The sequence below is a fragment of the Macrotis lagotis genome, chromosome 8, assembly GCF_037893015.1.
Source record: "Macrotis lagotis isolate mMagLag1 chromosome 8, bilby.v1.9.chrom.fasta, whole genome shotgun sequence".
NCBI classification, from domain to species: Eukaryota; Metazoa; Chordata; class Mammalia; order Peramelemorphia; family Peramelidae; genus Macrotis; species Macrotis lagotis.
Window position 1 is genome coordinate 102,287,318 of NC_133665.1, and position 20,468 is coordinate 102,307,785.

General features: G+C 39.4%; 1 protein-coding gene across 3 annotated transcripts in view; it reads left to right on the forward strand.

The window, feature by feature from the left end:
* The first annotated feature begins 3,574 nt into the window (after nucleotides 1-3,574).
* Nucleotides 3,575-20,468, forward strand: part of LOC141495912 (meiosis-specific coiled-coil domain-containing protein MEIOC-like) — a 47,662-nt gene continuing 30,768 nt past the window's right edge. The window contains exons 1-2 of one of the 3 annotated variants that reach the window (XM_074197792.1): nucleotides 3,575-3,705; nucleotides 12,792-12,917. In XM_074197792.1, coding sequence (XP_074053893.1) covers nucleotides 3,640-3,705; nucleotides 12,792-12,917 — 192 coding nt within the window. In that variant the 5' untranslated portion in view covers nucleotides 3,575-3,639. Of the gene's footprint in view, nucleotides 3,706-3,818; nucleotides 11,401-12,791; nucleotides 12,918-20,468 lie in introns of those variants that run through there. The other 2 variants (XM_074197795.1, XM_074197793.1) reach the window with 2 other exon arrangements.

A 20,468-nucleotide genomic window follows, 5' to 3' on the forward strand; every position in this document is an offset into this window, starting at 1 on the left:
CTTCTCATGATTTTCCCCCACTTTTGTTCTGATTCTTCTTTCACGACATCACTAATATGGAGATATATTTAATATAATTATATATGTATAACCTATATTAGATTACTTGCTATCAAGGAGAAGGGGGGAGGAAAGGGAGTAAGGAAGAAAAATGTGAAATGCAAAATCTTACCAAAAAATGAATGCTGAAAACTATATTTGTGTTTAGGGGAAAAAAATTTAAAAAGTTGCTAGGGATTTACAGATCTGGATTGTTTGTGTGAATTTCTTCGTCTAGGTAGCTCCCCACCATGAGAAAAATCACAAATCCTACCCTTATCCTACACCTTGCTTCATTTATATGGCAACATCTGAAGCACTAATGGATTCTTCTTCAATGAACATTTATTATATACCTCTGATGAGCAGGATACTGTTGTTTCAGAAGACCACTATTTTCATTGTGTTGTTTCATTTTCCACCCCTCTCCTTGTCTGTGTATTTTTAAGACTCCATGAAGCTTGCCCTAACAATTCCAGACTACAGTGATTTCTCCCCGACTATCTTTGTTTAATGTTCTGGATGTGGTTGTGGGGAATAAAAAAAGACAAAAAGCCTGCATTTCTGCTTTCATGTCATTCAAGCCTTATGGACATGGAGAAGCATGAATATATCATTGTGGATTTTTTGTTGTTTTTTGAATTTTATTTTTTACTGTGGATGTCTTTTTGCAGGAGAAACCTCACTCTTTAACTGGTTTCTGGAGACTTGGGAGGAGGATGGAGCAGATCATCTAATCATGACCCTTATTTTACTGATGAGGAACTTGATACTGACAGAGAAAGAAAGGAATTTGCTTAAGGACTTTTTACTTTTTGGATTGCAGCCTCCTCATCCCTGGAAGGTCCCTCCATCTCTGAAACCTTGGGAAGTCCCTCCTCCACTCAGTGTATCAACTCTGTATTTCTTTTTTCAGCAGGTCCTGGCAGGGTTCCTCCTCTAATGAAACAATGGTTCTGTCCCTACTTCAAGAAGCTTATAGGGTTTTTTTTTTGTTTTTGGCTTGCCCAAGGCCACACAGCTAGGCAATTATTAAGTGTCTGAGGCTGCATTTGAACTCAGGTACTCCTGACTCCAGGGCCAGTGCTCTATCACCTATGCCACCTAGCTGGCCCAAGAAGCTTATAGTTTTAAAGGGGAAGATAGGAGACAATGATACAAAGTGAAATGGGAGTGAGGGGCTCAAAGGAGAGTCAGGAAAAGGATCGCATGAAATTCTGAACCAGACAGGAGCATTAGGGGTTCTGGCATTTTAAGTTTTGCAAAGTACGCTATAAATTTTATCTCATTTGATCCTGATGAGAACCCTATAAGGTTCTTACCATTTAACAGCTGACAAAACTGAGGCAAAGAGTGGTTAAATGATTTGCTCAGGGTCACCAAGACTTGGGAATACAACACAGCTCTTTGATTTTTTTCATCCTCTCCTTAAAGAACAAAACTAGTTGATTTCATTTCATCCATTCATTGGTCATAGCAAAATGTTTGTTCAACTTAGAACTTGGGTCTCTTGACTGCAAATGGGGTATTATTTCATTGCTTGGTGTTGTTAGTTGTCTCTTTATGGGAGTATATCTAATTATCTCACCTTACTTAACTGGGGCTAGCTCTTTACTTCCCTAAATCTCAATTTTCTCTTCTGTAAACTGGGAATAATACTGCATATTTAGACCCTCATAATGTTAGGGTTGAAGTGGCCTTCTCAGGTTTCCTGGCGACTTGGACCCTCAGCTCTTTGAGGGTGAGGTCCATCTTGTCCGATAATACTAGGGTAGTTGTGATGATGGCACTCTGTAAAATTCAAAGGACTGCAGGAATGTTGCTATAACATTTTTATTTACTATAGCATATTATATTATATGGTTATAATAGAATGCATGATTATATAAATGTTTTATAACTTTTTTAAAACTTTGTAGAATCCTAACAGCAACATGGGGGCAATGATCATCCTTGATAGATTTGCTCATTCCATCAGTGCAACAATCAGGGACAATTTGGGGCTGTCTGCAATGGAGAATACCATCTATATCCAGACAAAGAACTGTGGAGTTTGAACAAAGACCAAGGGCTATTACCTTAAATTTAGAAAAAAAAAACCTGATATCTTATTGTCTGATCTTGCTATCTCTTATACTTTGTTTCTTTCTTAAAGATATGATTTCTCTCTCATCACATTCAATTTGGATCAGTGTATACCATGGAAATAATGTAAAGACTGACAAATTGCCTTCTGTGGGGGGGGAGTAAGATTAGGGGAAAAATTTAAAACTCAAAATAAATAAAATCTTTAAAAAAAACTTAGTAGAAATGTGAGCTATTGTTATGGATTAAGGAAATCCTCTAGGAAAAAATCATTTAAAGATGACTTTCACTTCAAATATATGCCTTAAACTTCTTTCCCCTGGAAAAAAAGGAAGTAGAAAATATATTTTTTTAGTTTTTGCAAGGCAATGGGGCTAAGTGCCTTGCCCAAGGCTGAACAGCTAGGTAATTATTAAGTGTCTGAAGTCGGATTTGAACTCAGATACTCCTGACTCCAGGGCCCGTGGTCTATGAAAATAGACATTTTAACAGTATCACAGAGTACCCGAATTTTAGAGAAGGAAGATATCTCAGAGGGGATGATCTAGGCTGACCATCGTCCCGGACAAGAATTCCTTTTTGATATTGAATGGTACCAGACCTGGATTCAGGAAAACTTGGGTTTGGCATTTACTAGCTGAGAGACTCTGAGCAAAGCCTTTAAGGCAGTTGAATTAGGATTGGGAGGAATTTAGCCTCCCTTAGACCTCTAGTTCAAATCCTTCATTTTATACAGATGAGGAAACTCGTCAAGAAAACCTAGGCCTAAAATGAAATTAAGCATAGAACCTACCTACATTTTGGGGTTATCGTGAAAATGAGAGAATATATGTAAAGCAACGTACAAAGATGTTAAGCTATTATTGTTAAGTTATTAAATCAACATATTAAATATTAACTGCAGATGGTCAAAATGGGAACATTTAATTGGATGATTAAGTTGACTTTTTTGGTCATCATCCCTAGCAAAGTTATGAAAATCAAACAAATCTCCCCAAGTTCGTCCTAAGCAGCTGCTCTCGTGTGATGAGAGCTTGTTGGAGGTCAGCCCCTTTGCCCGTGGGGGGCGGTGGCGCAGAGGGGGCCCGGCTACTCTAGGTGAGTTTTCGGGGCTCTGTCGCTGCCAGGCCTCAGTTTCCCCAGCCGGATAAAGGCAGGGACCGGCCACCTCTGGGAGTCGAGCCTGGTGGCGGCCTTGCGGTGAAGGCGCCGGACTCCCACCCGCCGGACACCGCGCGCCACACAAGGAGCGCGCGCAGCCCGGCGGGAAGCGGGGAAACTGAGCCCGGATGCTAAAAAGTTGAGTCGAGATGGGGGCGGGGGAGGAGGTGCGCGCGCAGCCAGGCAGAAACGGACGCCCGACGGGATGGGATGGGAACGGGAGAACGAGTGCGCGCGCATCCCCGGAAGTGAGAGGGCGGGGCCTCGCGTTCCCTCTGCCACGACTTCCGAGAGTCTCCTCCGTAGAGGAGCGGGCGCTGCAGGCACCGGCACCAAGTCGGAGCCGGGAGCGAGATGGTGGCCAATAGCGCGGAGCCCGTGGCCTCGCACGCCGCCGCCGCCGGGGACTGCTACCCCGAGGTGAGGAGGAGCGGGAGGCCGGGTGGGCCGCGGGGCCCCGGCGAGGAGCGGAGCGCTGCCGCGGGAGCGTGTCCTTGACTTGGAACGGCAGGTGGGGGGGCCTCGGGCTCGGCTCCGATCTCCCCTGCACTCGTGTCTCCTACTACACACCGGGCACCGAGCGCCCGCCGTGCCCCCCGACCGTGGGGGGCGTGTGAAGTGGAGCCCAAAGGCGTGAAAGCAAGCTCCGGGACACCCCCTCGAGCCGGGGCCCCTCCCGCTTGGAGGCAACTGGAATTTCTAGCAGCTTCTTTTCATAATCAAATAACAATTACCCGAGATGGTTCCCAAGGACTCGGAACGAAAATTTCTATCCAAAGAGAGAACTGAACAACTCGAAACATACTTTGTGCTTGCTTTTTTTTCTTTTTGGTGTGTGTGGGGGGGTATCATGACTAATATGGAAATGTTTCACCTGACTTCACATGTATAATGCCTCTGAAATATCCATCGTTATCTCTGGTTCTGCTTGCTAGGGTCAGGCAGGAGAAGTCAAATAATTTCCATGGGACAGCCCTTCCTGTTATAATGATCTTTCGGAAGGATAGTTCTAGATAGAAAAGAAACATAGACTGTCAGTATGGGAAGTATCGCTTTGGATTTGGAATCAAGCTATGGGGGAATCCAAAAAAGCTATATTTGAATTCAGAGACTCTGGGTTCAAGTTTAACTTTGTTGGACTTCATTTTTCTCCTTTATTAAGAGAGTGGAACTAGATGCTTGAGGTCCCTTCCTCTTCTAAATATAGGAAGGATCTTATCATCTGGACCTTAGTATAGTTGTTTTAATAGCTTTGTCACTTCTGGCCAGCAAGCCGCTTGCCTTTTTTGAACTCATTTGTTCACCTGAATAATGAGGGTAGTGATAGTTGCCTACTTTACAGGTTTGTTTGGAGAAGCAAATGAGATCATATGTGTAAAATATTTTAAAAACTGCATGGGGCTATTTAAGTGTTTGCAACTATTCGTGTTTTAAGGAGAAGGGAATTTGCCCTTGAGTCTGAAATTACAGATTTCTTCCTGCTTAAAGATTGCTTACCTGCCAAACTAGGTAGTGCTAAGGTGTCACAATGTGGTGTAGTGAAGAGAGGGCTGGAGTCTGAACTCGGTTTTACCATTCATCTCTACTTGTGTTAATCTTCTCTAGTCCTATGGGGTTGTATTAAATATTCAGCGTCTCTATCAACTCTGAATCTGTCATTATGTGACCTTGCTTTTGTCAGGATTTCTGATAATGATTTCTCTGTAATTCCTCAAGCATTAGTGACTTTGTAAAGATTAAATGAGAGGGGATAATTGGGAAAGAGAGAGATTGGAAGTTCCCAGAATCTCTAGTTTGCCCTCTTTTGGTTAGTTTGTAGTTAACTTTTAAATGCTTTCTACAAATAGAGCCCATTCCTGTAAGGGTGTTAAATTACTGTCTCTATCAGCTTAATAGTTAGTATCTTTTTTCTTTTTTAAATAAATTTATTTTTATAATTTTTTCAATTACATGTAAAGCTAGTTTTCAACATTTGTCATTCAAAACATACAGAATAGCATTTGTAAGGTTTTGAATTTCCTATTTTTCTTCTTCCCTCCTTTCCTTCTTCCCCTTGACATCCAGAAATTCAATATAAATTATACATATATAGCTATATTAAACATATTTCCATGTTAATCATGTTGTAAAAGGAGAATCAAAACAAAAGGAAAAAACAACCATGAGAGAGGGAAAACATTAAACATAAAACAAATTTTGAAGATTGAAAAGAGTATTCTTTGGTCTGTATTCAGACTTTATACACTTCCTTCTCTGGTATTTTCCATTAAAAGTCCTTTAGAATTGCCTTTGATCATTGAACTGCTGAAAAAGAGCAAATCACCATGGCTGATCATCACACAATGTTGTGGTCCATATGTACAATATTGTGGTTCCACTCACTTCACTCAGCATCAGTTCATGCAGTCTCTTTAGGCTTTTCTGAAGTTTGTCCATATATAATTTCTTTTTTAAGGCAATGGGGTTAAGTGACTTACTCAAAGTCATACAACTAGGCAATTATTAAGTGTCTGAGATCAAATTTGAACTCAGGTCCTCCTGACTCCAGAGCTCTATCCACTGTGCCACCTGGCTCCCTTCATACATAATTTCTTACAGAATAATAGTACTCTCCTCACAGTCATATATCATAATTTGTTTCAGCCATTCCTCAATTGATGAGCCTCCCCTCATTTTCCAATTCTTTGCCATTTTAAAAAAGTGCTATAAATATTTTTGTACAGGTTCCCCCCCCCCCCCCTTTCTTCTGATCTCTTTGGGATATAGACCTAGTCATGGTAGTTCTGGATCAAAGGATATGGACAATTTTATTGTCCTTTGGTCCTAGTTCCAAATTACTCTCCATAAAGGTTGGATCGGTTCATAACCCCACCACTAGTGCATTAGTGTCTCAGTTTTCTCAAATCTTCTCCAGTATTGATCATTTTACTTTTTTTGTCATATAGACCAATCTGATAGGTGTGAGGTGATACTTCAGAGTTGTTATAATTTGCTCTTTTAATAAGACTATAGATAACTTTTCTTCATCTGAAAAATTGTTGATTATCTTTTGACCATTTATCAATTGGGAAATGACTTGTATTTTTTTTAGGTTTTTTTTTTTTTGCAAGGCAATGGGGTTAAAATGACTTGCTTAAGGCAACACAGCTAGGTAATTATTAAGTGTCTGAGACTAGATTTGAACCCAGGTACTCCTGATTCCAGGGCTGGTGCTTTATCTACTGCGCCACCTAGCCACCCCTAGCAAATGTATCTTTAAGAATACCTCCTTTTTGCTTTTATTGGCTATTTAAAAACAATTCATGTCACTTATATATTCTCAGAGTTAACAGTGACCTTTGAAAGCATCTAATACACATGTCCTTGAAGAGGAATCCATTCTGTAGTATCTCAGACAACTTGTTCAACTTTCACTTGAATAGCTCCAGTGGTTAGAGGTGATGATAGTGAGGAGTCAAGGAAAACTCCTCTCCTCAAGCCTGAAGAAGGTGGTTTGTGAATGGCTTTGAATGTCAGAGGATTTTGTGTGTTTTGATCCTAGTTGCAATAGGGAACCTTGGAGTTTATTGAGTAGAAAGGAGATTTGTTGGAGCTGTTCTTTATGAAAATCACTTAGGAGACTGGAGGATGGATTGGAGCGAGAGAGATTTGAGGTAGGCATGAAACGAGGACCTTCATCCAATTGGAGGCCACATCAAATGATGCCATATTAGATGTTGAAAAGGTGAAATTAACAGACCTTCACAACAGATTGGAAATGGTGGGGATGATGAGAGTGAGGAGTCAAGGATAATTTCTCCGCCCCAAGTCTGGGAGAGGGTGGTGTTGCCCACTATAGTAAGAGAGAAGATGGTGCTAATAGGAAAGTTTAGGGGGAAAGATAATGAGTTCTGTTTTAGACATTGAGTTTGAGGTGTCTATTGAACATGTCTAGAAGTCCTTTGTAGGTGTGAGACTGAAGGTCTCCTGCCCTGTTTGGGGCAGGATTTTCAAAACTGAAAATCATCAGTATAGAGATAATTAAATGCATGAAAGATCACCTAGTGAAGTAATACAGAGAAGAGAAGAGGCCCCAGGCCAGAATCCTGGGGAACACCTATGTTTAAAGACTGATCTGAAGGAGGATCTACCAGAGACTGAGAAGGATGGGTCAGATAGGTAGGAGGAGAGCCAGGAAAATGTGGTATCCTGAAAAATCTGGAGAAGAGATTAGGAGGAGGAGAAGGTGATCCTGAGTATCAAAGGCTGCAGAAAAGTTGAAGAGAATGTGGATTGAAAAGAATGCTGTTGGATTTGGCAACTAAAAGATCATTTATAACTTTGAAGAGAGCAGTTAGAGACACAAGGGACTGGAAAAAATTGGCAAGTCTAGGACTCTAAACTTTAGGTTGTGCTTTAGGTCATGCTTTAAGAACTTATCACTCATGGGTAGCTAGGAGGTGCAGTGAATAGAGTACCGGCCCTGAAGTCAGGAGGACCAGAGTTCATAGCCAACTAAAGACATTTACTTAGCTTTGTGACCTTGGGCAAGTCATTTAATCCCATAGCCTTGGAAAAAACCAAACACCAAAAAACTCCAACTCATCAATGGAAACAAGTTCATCCTGATGTTCTCCTTTAGTCATTTACAGAGAACATGTTCCAGTGAGCTACCACCTCAACCTTTCATGAAGACTTTCCCTTGACTCTGTAGATATTTCTGCCTAGCTCACAGACTTTGTTACAGATAAAGGTTATTATTAAGATAAACATCTGTTTGTTGTATTTTGTAATTCCTTGCAGGCATGGACTGCCTTTTTTTTTTATCACTTAGACTTAGAACAAATGCTCTATTTGTATTAAAAGTTACTTGAATGAATGAACATGTGGTTTCTAGAATTTGAGAGTAGGATGAAATTATAGAGATCAGATTTAATTGTGAAAGGTTGATATGCTGTGGCAGATGATACCTTTATCCTTCTGGGGGATAACAGTTCCATCAACTTGCTATCCAACCCTTTGTTTCCTCTCTTTAAATGGGATTAATAATGTTGGTGCTACTAGTTACACTAAATTGAGATCATTTTAGTATGAAAGCAGTAAATGCAAAGGATTATTAACTATATTTTGGGAAATTTTGAATTAAAGCAGTTTTCCACTGCCTCTGGAAATTTCAAGTGGAGACAGAACTATATTGGATGGAAAAAATAACTAGTCTTTTGAATCAGAGGATTAAGAAACCATACTGATTGGAAAATAGGATAATGCTGACTGGTATCCTCTCATTTCCCCAGTATAAATCCGTCTGCCATAAACTTACATTTCTGTAGATTTAAGGCTTACAGCTTTTGTCTTGTGCACATATTACTATCTTCATTTTGCTATGAAGAGACTTGGAAACAGAGAGGTGTCTTGAACTTTTAAGTATCAGAGATGGGCTTTGATCTGAGGCTTCTGGACTCTAAATTTGGTGCTTTCCATTATATTACATACTGTCTCACCACAGGGAAACTCTTAGATTTCTTTCCTTTTTTTAATAGTTAAATAAATGTGGAGTAGAAATATTTGGCATGTATGATTCCTTGTATAAAAAAAAAAAGATTGACTCACCCCTTTGAACCTTTTAAAAACAAAATCCATGTACATTTACTTGGTATCAAGAAAAGAATAGGCAAAACTGAATCAGGAAAACATTTAAAAGGAAAATTGAACCAACACAAGTTCACTGTTTTTATTTAGAACTTCAGTTCCAGGCACATCTAAAATTAGGCTGGCCCAGCATCTGTGGGGGGGTCGGTAATCCCCTAAAAGCAGCAGTTGACATTTCCTTGAGCCTGGTCAGCAATCTTCCTGATTGTTGGTAATCACCACTCTTCACTGGAGGTTGGATGGGAGGTGCTCCTTAGGAGACAGAGTAATCCCAGTGCTATCTGAACAGGGTTACATTGGGATTTGGTATTATTCTTTTTGTATGGGATAACCATGGTAGGCAGAGTTCCTGCATTTAATAGTGCTAAGGGTAAATCCGAGGTCCTGTCACTTCTTCCCCAGGAGGTGTCAGTGCCCAGACTTTTAGATGACCTTCTAAGCATTTATTTCTTTTGAGACCGTATTTGAGCCCAGGTACTCCTGACTCCAAGGCTGGTGCTTTATCCACTATGCCACCTAGCCGCCCCTGTCCTTCGTTTTCAAAGAAAACCAGGACAACAGGCTGGTGATGCTATAACAAGCATGTGAATTGGCAAAAATTGAGTGGGGGGGAGGCTGTGCTAAGTCACCATTCTCACTCTCGTCCAGTGGCCAGATATGAATCGGGATGACTGGAGATGGTCCTGGATCCAAGGCAATTAGGGTTAAGTGACTTGCCCAAGGTCACATAGCTAGTAAGTATCAAAGGCAGGATTTGAATTCCTATCCTCCTGATTTCAAGGCCAGTGCTCTATCCATTGCACCACCTAGCTGCACCACCTGCTGCCACCATTCAGACTTAGTTCCTACCTCCTCTACTGGATTATTTCAATAACTTCCTAACCCATTCCCTCATCCCCCTCCCCAATTCCTGTTCTCTTCTCCCCCCACAACTACAGGTTTTCTTTTTAATACATAGTTCTGATCACATTATTCCAGCAAAATCTAAATAAGTTCTTTTTTTATTGTGTTGTTTTTTTTTGGCCAGGCAATGGGGTTAAGTGACTTGCTCAAGGTCACACAACTAGGCCATTCTTAAGTGTCCGAGGTTGCATTTGAACTCAGCTCCTCCTGACTCCAGGGCCAAGGCTAAAATAAATTCATTAACCTGTGGTTTAGAAGTCCCTTTTCATGCTACTTATTCTAGTCTGATTTCCCATTAAGGAAGGGGGAACCATTCCTCCTTCTTTGATTTTAAAGTTGAGGAAAGTGAAACCCAAAGAGAGATTTGATAAGGAGCAGGAGGACCAGGCTTCAGGGATCCAGGTCTCTGATTTTTTTTTTTGATGTAACCAATATACTTTTATACTAAATATATATATGTTTATGTATTTGTTGTTCCTAGATTTAAGTTGCCCAAGGACTAGGCCTTTGTATCTTAGTCACTGTGTGTACCTGCTACCACCAAACACTCGATAAACAAAACAGTTGACTTAATGAATTCACATTTTGAGTGCTTTATATTAATTATGTGGCCCTTGCTGTGTCCCATCTAAAGATGAAAAGACTCCAGGGTCGTTAGGGCCAGCCTTAACGACCCACTTCCTATTTCTGTAACCTGGGACAAGTCATTTAAGCTCCCTGGGGCTCAGTTTCCTCAACTGTAAAATAGATGAGGTCCCTTCTAGTTATAAAGCCTGACTGTTAAACTTGACTATTCAAACAGACACAGGGTATGCTGCCTGCTAGGATGGCTTTTTCAGAGCCTTCTGGAAAAAGGCCTACAATATATGTAGATAGATTGGGGAAGCATGGAAAGTGAGGGAGAGAAAATTCAAAAATGACCCCCAAGATTACAATGGATAGGAAGTGTGGAGTTTCTGTCAATAAGGAAAATTTGGAGTAGAGAAAATACTATGAGTTCTATTTTGAACCCATTAAAGATGATTGGTTGTATAGATTCAGAGGAAGGAGAGATCATTTCATCCTAGAGTATTCAAGCATATTTATACTGCATTTAGATTTTCTGCTTCTTATTCAAGCATATTTATACTGCATTTAGATTTTCTGCTTCTTTGACTCCGGCAGTGACTCACCGGACGTGTTCTCTGTGGGGGGGGGTAGAGCCACTAGTCTGGGAGTTCAGGAGGCCTGGCCTAGGGGCTGTACCCCCTAGGAAGCCTCCCCCAGCCTGAGGAGCTCGAGTATTTCCTGTTCCTCGACTTCTAGGGGGACGGACGAGGCAGGGTGGAGGGACGCCGACCATAGCTTGGCAACAGTTTCCATAGGTCAGGACTCTGGGCTCTGGCTGCCTCTGCCCTCCTCCCTGGGTCGCCTCCACTGCTGCCTGATAATTCCTCTGGATACGTGGTGAAGGGGAACCTCGAAGTCTGGACCATCAGGCCACACCAGGCCACTCTGCCTTAGTCCTGGAGAGCTGGCCAACCCCGGACCAGGCTGCTGGAAGCCCAGGAGACTGTGCTTTCCCTGTTTTGCTGTGGGGCCAGGGTATTTTTTGTGGAATCTTGGTGTGGTGATTACAGTGGGGGTGGGGGAGGAAAGGGGGATGCTAATTGATTATGAATGCTTAGCAAATACCCTCTCCCATGTTTGGACTTTTGTCCCTCTTCATTCTTAACTGCTGTTTTTTTGATAGCTGGGGCATATAAAAAGTTTGTCTTTCTCCAAGTAATCCTGTGGAAGCTGGCCAACTGACCTGAAGGAGTTGTTTTTTTAGCCCCTTTGTCTGCCAGCATCTCCTTGCCTCGGGATTAATGAGTTTAATGGGCTTTTGGAGGTCCAAAGGAAGTTAGAGAAAACTACTTTAATCACTTCTTACTAAGTGTATCTACTTTTCCAAATGTATTCTTTTGTTTATAATTTTTTTATATTTTCTTACTTGTGCTGCCAAACAGTTTATTTCTTATTGGCAAAATCCTTATTAGCTTGATTAAAAATTAAATGTAGTTATGTGGAAATGTGCTTTTTGAATTAAAGTCCATTAGGAAATAAATACTTTTTTCTTTTTGGTAATGCTTGAAAGACTTTGAAACATTACCTTGGAAATAAAAAAAGTTGCATTTTAACTTTCAGTTTTAAAAACATTCCCCACTTCCCAGCACATATATTTGATCATAGCTCCTATTTTCTAGCACTTTACAGTTTGCTGCGTGATTTGCAACCATGAGGTAATAATAAGCCATAAGTTCAGGGTGTTTTTCCTGCTGAACATTGATGTTATTGTGCTTGCCCTTGAGGTTAGAGTAAATAGCCTTGATGTCAGGAAGCCCTGCTTGGAAGCCCTGCTTTCAAGCCCGGCCTCTGGCAGAGCAGGTGTGGGTGAGGTATTTAGTACAGACTTTAGATAGAATTGAGGTACATACTGGTCTGGCCCAGGATAAATTCAGTTCAGCAAACAGAAAGTTCTAGGCCTTGGGGATACATAGTTGAGAAATGAAAGAACTCTTGTCCTTAGAAAATTTAGATTCTTCTAGGTTACAAATCTTGGAGCAGAGACTAAAATCCCAGAAAGCAGTACTAGAATGTGCTCCTCGCTTCATATTATTTTATCATTGTTACTTTTAGTGCCTCTGGTTCCTAATACTAGGAGAAAACTTTGGGGAAATTTTCAACTCTCTAGTGCTTTGAAACAGGTGATTGAGAAATGTTTCATTAGATAAAACTTATGAGTATATATGCTTATTAACTTGGAGATGTTGATTTTGAAGTTAATGTTTAATTGAATGGAATAGTTAGTTTCCTAGAAGTAGGAGGTTGGACTGATGATGATTTTTGTTTAGGTGACCACCTGATTGCCCTCTTTTAACTGCTGTAATTTAATCATAGGTGATCACAGTAGCTCTGTTTCAGTGTTTTGCTAATTGCTTGTTTTTAAACAGGTCAAACCAGGGCTCTCAACTCTAAATTCCTATTCATGCAGTAATGACCAAAGTTTGTGGAAGGACACTGTGCACAGTGAGGACATGGTCCAAACAGGGAACTGTTTCAGTCTTTACAATTCACAGGTGAGCAAAGACTAATGACATGTTTTTATAGAAGTAAAAATTGACTTTAAAGTGTTTACATGAGCAGTGTCATTTCAGGGAAAATCATTGAATTTTCTCTGCCTTAATGGCTCCTTTATACAAAAATCAGACAGTATCTCTTAGGTTCCTTCAGGCTTCAATTCTGTGATTCTTTTATAACTTAATTTTCTGATAATCCATTGTGAAATCATATCTTTTCTCCCTCTTATTTTTAAATTAGGAATTATGTAGACCCTTAGGTTTGATTACTTTCCCTTGAAATCTTTTTTTGCAGTGCCTCATTGTATATTCCAGGAAATGTTACTTAATTACAGTCACTGGTTAGGAAGTTCTCACATCTTAATTTCAGCATACTTTTTTTGATGATAAAAGACGCAGATAATTTTTATATGTGAACATTAGCACATAATCTCTGTGCCAATTTTTCTCATTTCTTTTGGCAATCTGTGTAGACATTTATTAGACCTATTTTTCAACCTTGAGTGGGTTTTTTTGCCCATCTTTTAAGGATTCTAAGGGAGCAATTTAAATCTATTGAAAATGGGGTGGTGTGACAGAAAGAGCCCTCCCTGTCATAGTGAAATGAGTGCTGTTTATAGTTTTGGCAGTACTTAGCCAGATGACTTGTGAAACCTGTTTCTTAATTTGGAAATTGAGGAAATGGGACTTAATTTTATTTATTCATTTAAGGCAGTGAGGTTAAGTGACTCTTGTCCAAGGTCACACAGCTAGGTAATTATTAGGGGTCTGAGGTTGGATTTGAACTCAGGTCCTCCTGGCTCCAGGGCTGGTACTTTACTATGCCATCTAGCTGCTCCCTTGAACTTGAATAATTATCTCTGAGATCTTTTTCTGGCTTTCAAATTCTGTTTCTGTCATGTGACTTTCAGTTTAATAGTTGGTGTTTTTGTCACAACTTATATGACTTTTTTTAGTCACTAAGTTTTCCCTGTTACCCCCTCTTTTCCCTTTTTAACAGAATGTTAACATGAAAGTAAATAGATACAAATAACATTTATTATGACTTTAAGATTTCTCAAGTACTTTCCTAGCAACAATAGGAGCATTATCTCAATTTTCAGATGAAAATGTTTAGGCATATAAAGTTTAAATAAATGTTTGCCTATGGCCATAAAACTTCTAAGTTCTAGAATTGGGATTCAGGCTCTGGTCTTCTGAGTTAGTAACTTGTGAATGTTATTTACACTTCACTGAGCTGCCTCCTGAACATAAAAGGACCTGTGATTAGTTGTATGAAGGAGATGGCGCTCAGCAGGTGGCACAGTAGTCTGACTTGTACTCTGAATCCTAGGGAAATAGATTTTGGTGCTTAACTTCCTGGATACTGACTTACTTTGACTTTCGGTTCAGGTGAGTCAGTAAATCTGTGGAAAAGTTTAGACTTTGGAGGGTTTATTTTATTTTATATTTTAAAGTTGTATCTTCAGAGTGCCTAACTTATCTTGGCTTGAATAAAGATTTTCAGGATAGAAACTTCTGTTTTCTTTACTCAACCCTATAATCCTAGCATTCCTTAAAAGCAATGAGCATGTTGGTATTTTACTGCTAAATAATAACCTCCAGCCATTAATTCTCTGGACTTATTCCAGTTTTCCATGGCATCTATTATTCAACAAGTGCCTCTACTTTAGTATTTGTAGTGAAGTTTTATATTTAAACTTTATGATTTCTGTACAGATTTTACTTAACCCATTTAGTTTTGGATTAATTGCTCAAACCAAAGTATGTGTGGATATCTGCTTAATATACATGATATACCTTCTCTGAGAAGTTAAACCTGGATAAACTTGGAAGATTTGAAGTTTCTTATTTTCATTCACTTTTCCTTCTGTTCATAAAAAGAGAATTGGCATTCTTTTGGGAAAGATTTTCTACATCAGATCTCATCTTTACACTTGACTGAGTTGTATAGAGAATACAAGAGCCCATTGTGCCTGGTCTTTGTTGTGATTACAGGAAAAAAGGACAGGGGGTATTTGACTTGATACTGTAAAATTCAACCTTAAGAGCTGGTCTTAACCAGGAGTCTTTTGGACATCTGTCAAGACCACCTAAGATTCTTTGGTAAATGCAGCCACAGAGATCCATTTGTCATTAGTCCTCTGTCTAATAATAAGTTCAGATAAGACATAAAGCTGAACTGAATTCCCTTCTCTTGGAGGATGACCATTCAGTGCAAGGCCCACATGGAAGAGGAGCTCTTTATTGTTGGGGAGACCTCCCAGATGATTCTGGGTGTTCTGTGCATATGATATTGTGCTGTTCCCATCAAGACCCAAAGCATTACAGAATCTTCTCAGTGATGTTCATTATTATTTAAAAGTGTTCAGTCTAACAATCCATATAGAATTGGTAAAATGAAAAATGATAATGGTGAGAGTAGGAATATACAATGACAAGACTTGCCTAGGCTATAAGTAGTTGGCCAGTCCATTGAATTACTATATTAGTACAAATATCTGGGACACAGACACTGCCACTGGACAAATGAGTTGGATAGGCAGTAAATAGGGAGGATGGCTTGGGTTTTATTTAGAGAACTGTACAGTACTTTCAACTAATCTGTTTTTCTGTACTTTGGTACAATGTCTCATCTTTTTTTTTTTTTTAAGGTTTTTGCAAGGCAAATGGGGTTAAGTGGCTTGCCCAAGGCCACACAGCGAGGTAATTATTAAGTGTCTGAGACTGGATTTGAACCCAGGTACTCCTGACTCGAGGGCCGGTGCTTTATCCACTGCACCACCTAGCTGCCCCCATCTTTTTTTTTTTAAGAAAAATTTTATTTATTTTGAGTTTTACAATTTTTCCCCATTCTTGCTTCCCTCCCCCTACCCCCCACAGAAGGCATTCTGTTAGTCGTTACATTGATTCCATATTATACATTGATCTCAGTTGAATGTGATGACAGAGAAATCATACCCTTAAGGAAGAAAAATAAAGTATGAGGTAGTAAAATTGCTTAATAATATAACTTTTTTTTTCCTAATTTGACGGTAATAGTCTTTGGTCTTTTTTCAAAGTCCATAATTCTTTCTCTGGATACAGATGGTATTCTCCATTGCAGATAGCCCAAAATTGTCCCTGGTTGTTGCACTGAAGGGATGAGCAAGTCCATCAAGGTTGATCATCACCCCCATTGCTCTTAGGGTATACATTGTTTTTCTGGTTCTGCTCATCTCACTCAGCATCAGTTCATGCAAATCCCTCCAGGCTTCCCTGAATTCCCATCCCTCCTGGTTTCTAATAGAACAATAGTGTTCCATGACATACATATACCACAGTTTGTTAAGCCATTCCCCAATTGAAGGACATTTCATTTAATTTCCAATTTTTTTGCCACCATAAACAGGGCTGCTATAAATATTATTGTGCAAGTGATGTTTTTACCCTTTTTCATCATCTCTTCAGGGTATAGACCCAGTAGTGGTATTGCTGGGTCAAAGGGTATGCACATTTTTGTTGCCCTTTGGGTATAATCCCAAATTGCTCTCCAGAAAGGTCGGATGAGTTCAGTGTCTCATCTTTTTAACATAAATGTTCTCTTGACAATGATGTAGAGACATTTTAGAGATAAAGAAACTTGGGGGCTAATGACATTAAATGCGGATCAGATTATACAGGTAGGAAGTGAGAGAGCCAGGACTTAAACCATCTTCTGATACTAAGTCCTACCATCTTTCCACTGACTGAATTCTAAGAAAGACCCAGAGGACAATAGAAAAATGCATGGTTTGGGTGCACTTGAGCCATTCCATCTTGATGGTGATGATTGAAATGTGAGAAGAAGAATTGGAGGGAAAGAGGTGGACAGGTCATATGATGTGAGAGAGGAGAATGGATCATGTGGGCAGATTGTTTCTGAATACCCTCACTCATTCTAGTGATTGAATTCTCTTACAAAGGTCTGTTAATAATATTGGACAAGAATAGTATGAGATGAGAAAATAAATGTAGGAATATCTATATCAGTAAGAACACAGTCAATGAAGTATTGAAGTTCTTTTCCATTTTTATTTAGGCTATTACTATATTAGTATAGTGCTTTACCAATTTCAGAACAATCACCTAGTAGGAGAGGTAATGTGGTGCAGTGAAAAGCTGCTCACTGGGATTGAAAAACAAATCCTGAAACCTTGGACACAACTCACTAAACTCAAGTCCTTTTGCACTGCTATAAACTTGGGAGGAGATGGTCTCTGAGGTATCTTAGAACTCTTAACAAATTTAACATACATCCTTATGACAGTTCTGTGGAGGAAGTGAAGTATAAGGCATTCTCATTTTATAGAAATGGAAACTGCACCTCAGAGAGACTAATGAGTAGGTGGTGGAGTTGGGACCAGAACTCTAGAGGTTCTCATTCCATAATAGCTTTCTGCCTTTAAATAACTATATAAAAACTAGTCTTTCTGAATGTTTTTCATTTTTCTTAGGTACATTGTTTTTCCATTTTATTCTATCCTAAATATTTCATTTAAAAATAATGAATTTAAATAAACCAATTAAACTTAACTTTACAGCTGTTTGCTCTTTAAAAAGCAACCTTCAACAAAAAGTTATTTGTAACAGATTAGTAATTCTTTTTCCTGATTTGATTTGTTGTATTATTAGTTTATTTATTTTTAACTGAAGCCAGGTTCTTGTCTTAGAGAATGTATGTATAATATCAGTTTTAAGTGGCTCATGGATACTTAGTCCAGAGTGATTAAAATGCTTTTTTTATTAAGACATCTTAATAAATGGCACACCTCTCTTTTTTTTTTTTTTTTTTTTTTTGCAAGGCAAATGGGGTTAAGTGGTTTGCCCAAGGCCACACAGCTAGGTAATTATTAAGTGTCTGACACTGGATTTGAACCCAGGTACTCCTGACTCCAGGGCTGGTGCTTTATCCATTATGCCACCTAGCTGCCCTCCCCACCTCTCAAGGGGAGAGGGATCCTGAAATCCCAGAATGCTAGATATTATATGCACTCTGAAAGGCTTTGTTCCTCCCCCTCATGCCAGTCATTGACTGGGGTCACAAATCTAATTGATAGATTCACCTCCATATGTTTTCCCCACCCTGCTCATTATTCTATTGAGCAAGAACAGCTACCTCCTTGACCAGGTGCAAAAGACAAAAGCATAGACTCCCATTCAACCCCTGCAAAGTTATTTCTTTAATCACCTTTCCCTTTGTCTTAATTCTCTCCTGTAAACAGGTTAGCATCTCTTGAGTTTCCACAAAGGGCAGATATCCTGACTTTTGTAATGTATATTATCCTCATAGACATCTGTGAGATTCTAGCAATACCTTTTCTCACCTTGAAAGCAAAACACTTGATTCTTTCCCACAATTTTTATACAAGTTTTAGATTTGGGAACTCCAAAAAAACCCACTCAGTGTATAGAGTGAGGATGTAGAATAGTAAGAAGAAACAAAGGTTTAATATAGTTTCAGTATGTTGTGGATTTCTTTGAGGACAGTCTGTAGGTCCCAGTCATAAGATATAGCACTACAGTTAAATGAACTGAGATCCCAACCTCAATAAGAAGTGGCAAGAGCCCAAGTCCTTTATGCCCTGCCTTGTTATCTGATTCTCTGTTTCTGTTATTTATTTATTGGTTTTTGGAAGGCAGTGGGGTTAAGTGACTTGCCCAAGGTCACACAGCTAGGGCATTATTAAAGGTCTGAGGCCAGATTTGAACTCAGTTCTTCCTGACTCCAAGGCCAGTGCTCTATCCACTGCACCACCTAGCTGTGCCTTATTCTCCATTTCTAAAGAGCTTCTAGAGTCAAGCAGAACCTCCTAATTTGGAGGTAGCAGTATCATTGACCCCTCTCATCTTTTGGTTGATTTCCTAGCTTCACACTTCCTTTTTTATGCATCTGCATTGTTGGTGATAGATGGAGAGAGTATGGAGTGCCAGACAGTGCTCATGGCTTCGGCCCGTCACACTTTTCCTTCAACATAGCTTAGACATACACTCCAGCACCAGATTAATTTACCTAAAATACCACTTTCTTACTTTTTTTCTTTTAACGTTTTGTTTTCCAATTATATACAATAGTAATATGTACCCATCATTTTTGCAAGGCTCTGAATTCTACATCCCCCCCACAACGAAAGGCTGTCTGATAGTCTGTACATTGTTTCCGTGCCATACATTGATATAAATAGAATGTATTATGAGAGTAAATATAAAATAATATCTTTAATAAAAATTAATTTAAAAAAAGAGTAAATATACCACCACCACCACCACCACCCCCTGTGAGAAACCTCAAGAATAGAGAGAGAGAGAAAAAAAAATATACTTCAGTCTGTGTTCAGATTTCAATGGTTCTGTCTTTGGAGTGAGTTGCTTTCTTTATCATAAATCCACCAGAGAAGTTGCTTCAATATAAAATACCACTTTCATTGTATTCTTCTGCTAAGTCCTTGGATGGCTCTTCACCCTACTGGATAAAGTCTACCTTAACCATACCTTCAGGGCTTATACAATCTGACCCTAATTCTCCTTCCTTTCCTCTCTCCTCCCTCCTCCTTCCATCCTTTCCTTCCTTCCTTAATTTTTGTTTTCAGGTCCAAATTCCCTCCCTCCTTCTACCTGTTGAGAAGGCAAGAAAGATGATACCTATTATACATGTGAAGACATACAAAACATTTCCACATTAATCATGTTGCAAGGGCAGGGGGAGGGGCAAAAAAAGTAAAGGAAAAAAATTATTCAGTTTGCACTGGAGAGTCCCTCAGTTCTCGTTCTCTCTCTCTCTCTCTCTCTCTCTCTCTCTCTCTCTCTCTCTCTCTCTAGGTTAATAACCTTTTTTTATCATGAATACTTTGGAATTTCATGTATCATCATATCTATCATATCCTTCAGAGAGCAGCCAGATCTTCACAGTTAGTTATCATCCTTACCTTCTTTTTTAATTATATAAATATTTGTCTTCCAATTATATACAATAGTAGTTTCTACCTTTTTTTTTTTGGTAAGGTTTTGAATTTTACACTTTTTCCCCACCCTCCCTTTCCTCCCCCCCACCCCCCACAGAAGGCAGTCTGATAGTCTTCACATTGTTTCCATGCTATGCATTGATCAAAATTGAATGTGTTGAGGGGGAAAGAACATATCTTTGAGGAAGAAATAAAATATTAGACATAACAAAATTATGTAGTACATAAGACAATTAAAAAAAATCGAGGATAATAGTCTTTGGTCTTTGTTTAAACTCCACAGTTCTTTCTCTGGATACAGAGGGTATTCTCCATTACAGATAACTCTAAAATTGTGCCTGATTATTGCACTGATGGAATGAGCAAGTCCATTAAGGTTGATCATCACCCCCTTGTTGCTGTTAGGGTACAATGTTTTTCTGGATCTGCTCATCTCACTCAGCGTCAATTCATGTAAATCTTTCCAGGCTTCTCTGAAATCCCATCCTTCCTGGTTTCTAATAGAACAATAGTATTCTATAACATATATATACCACAATTTGTTCAGTCGTTCCCCAAATGATTATCCTAA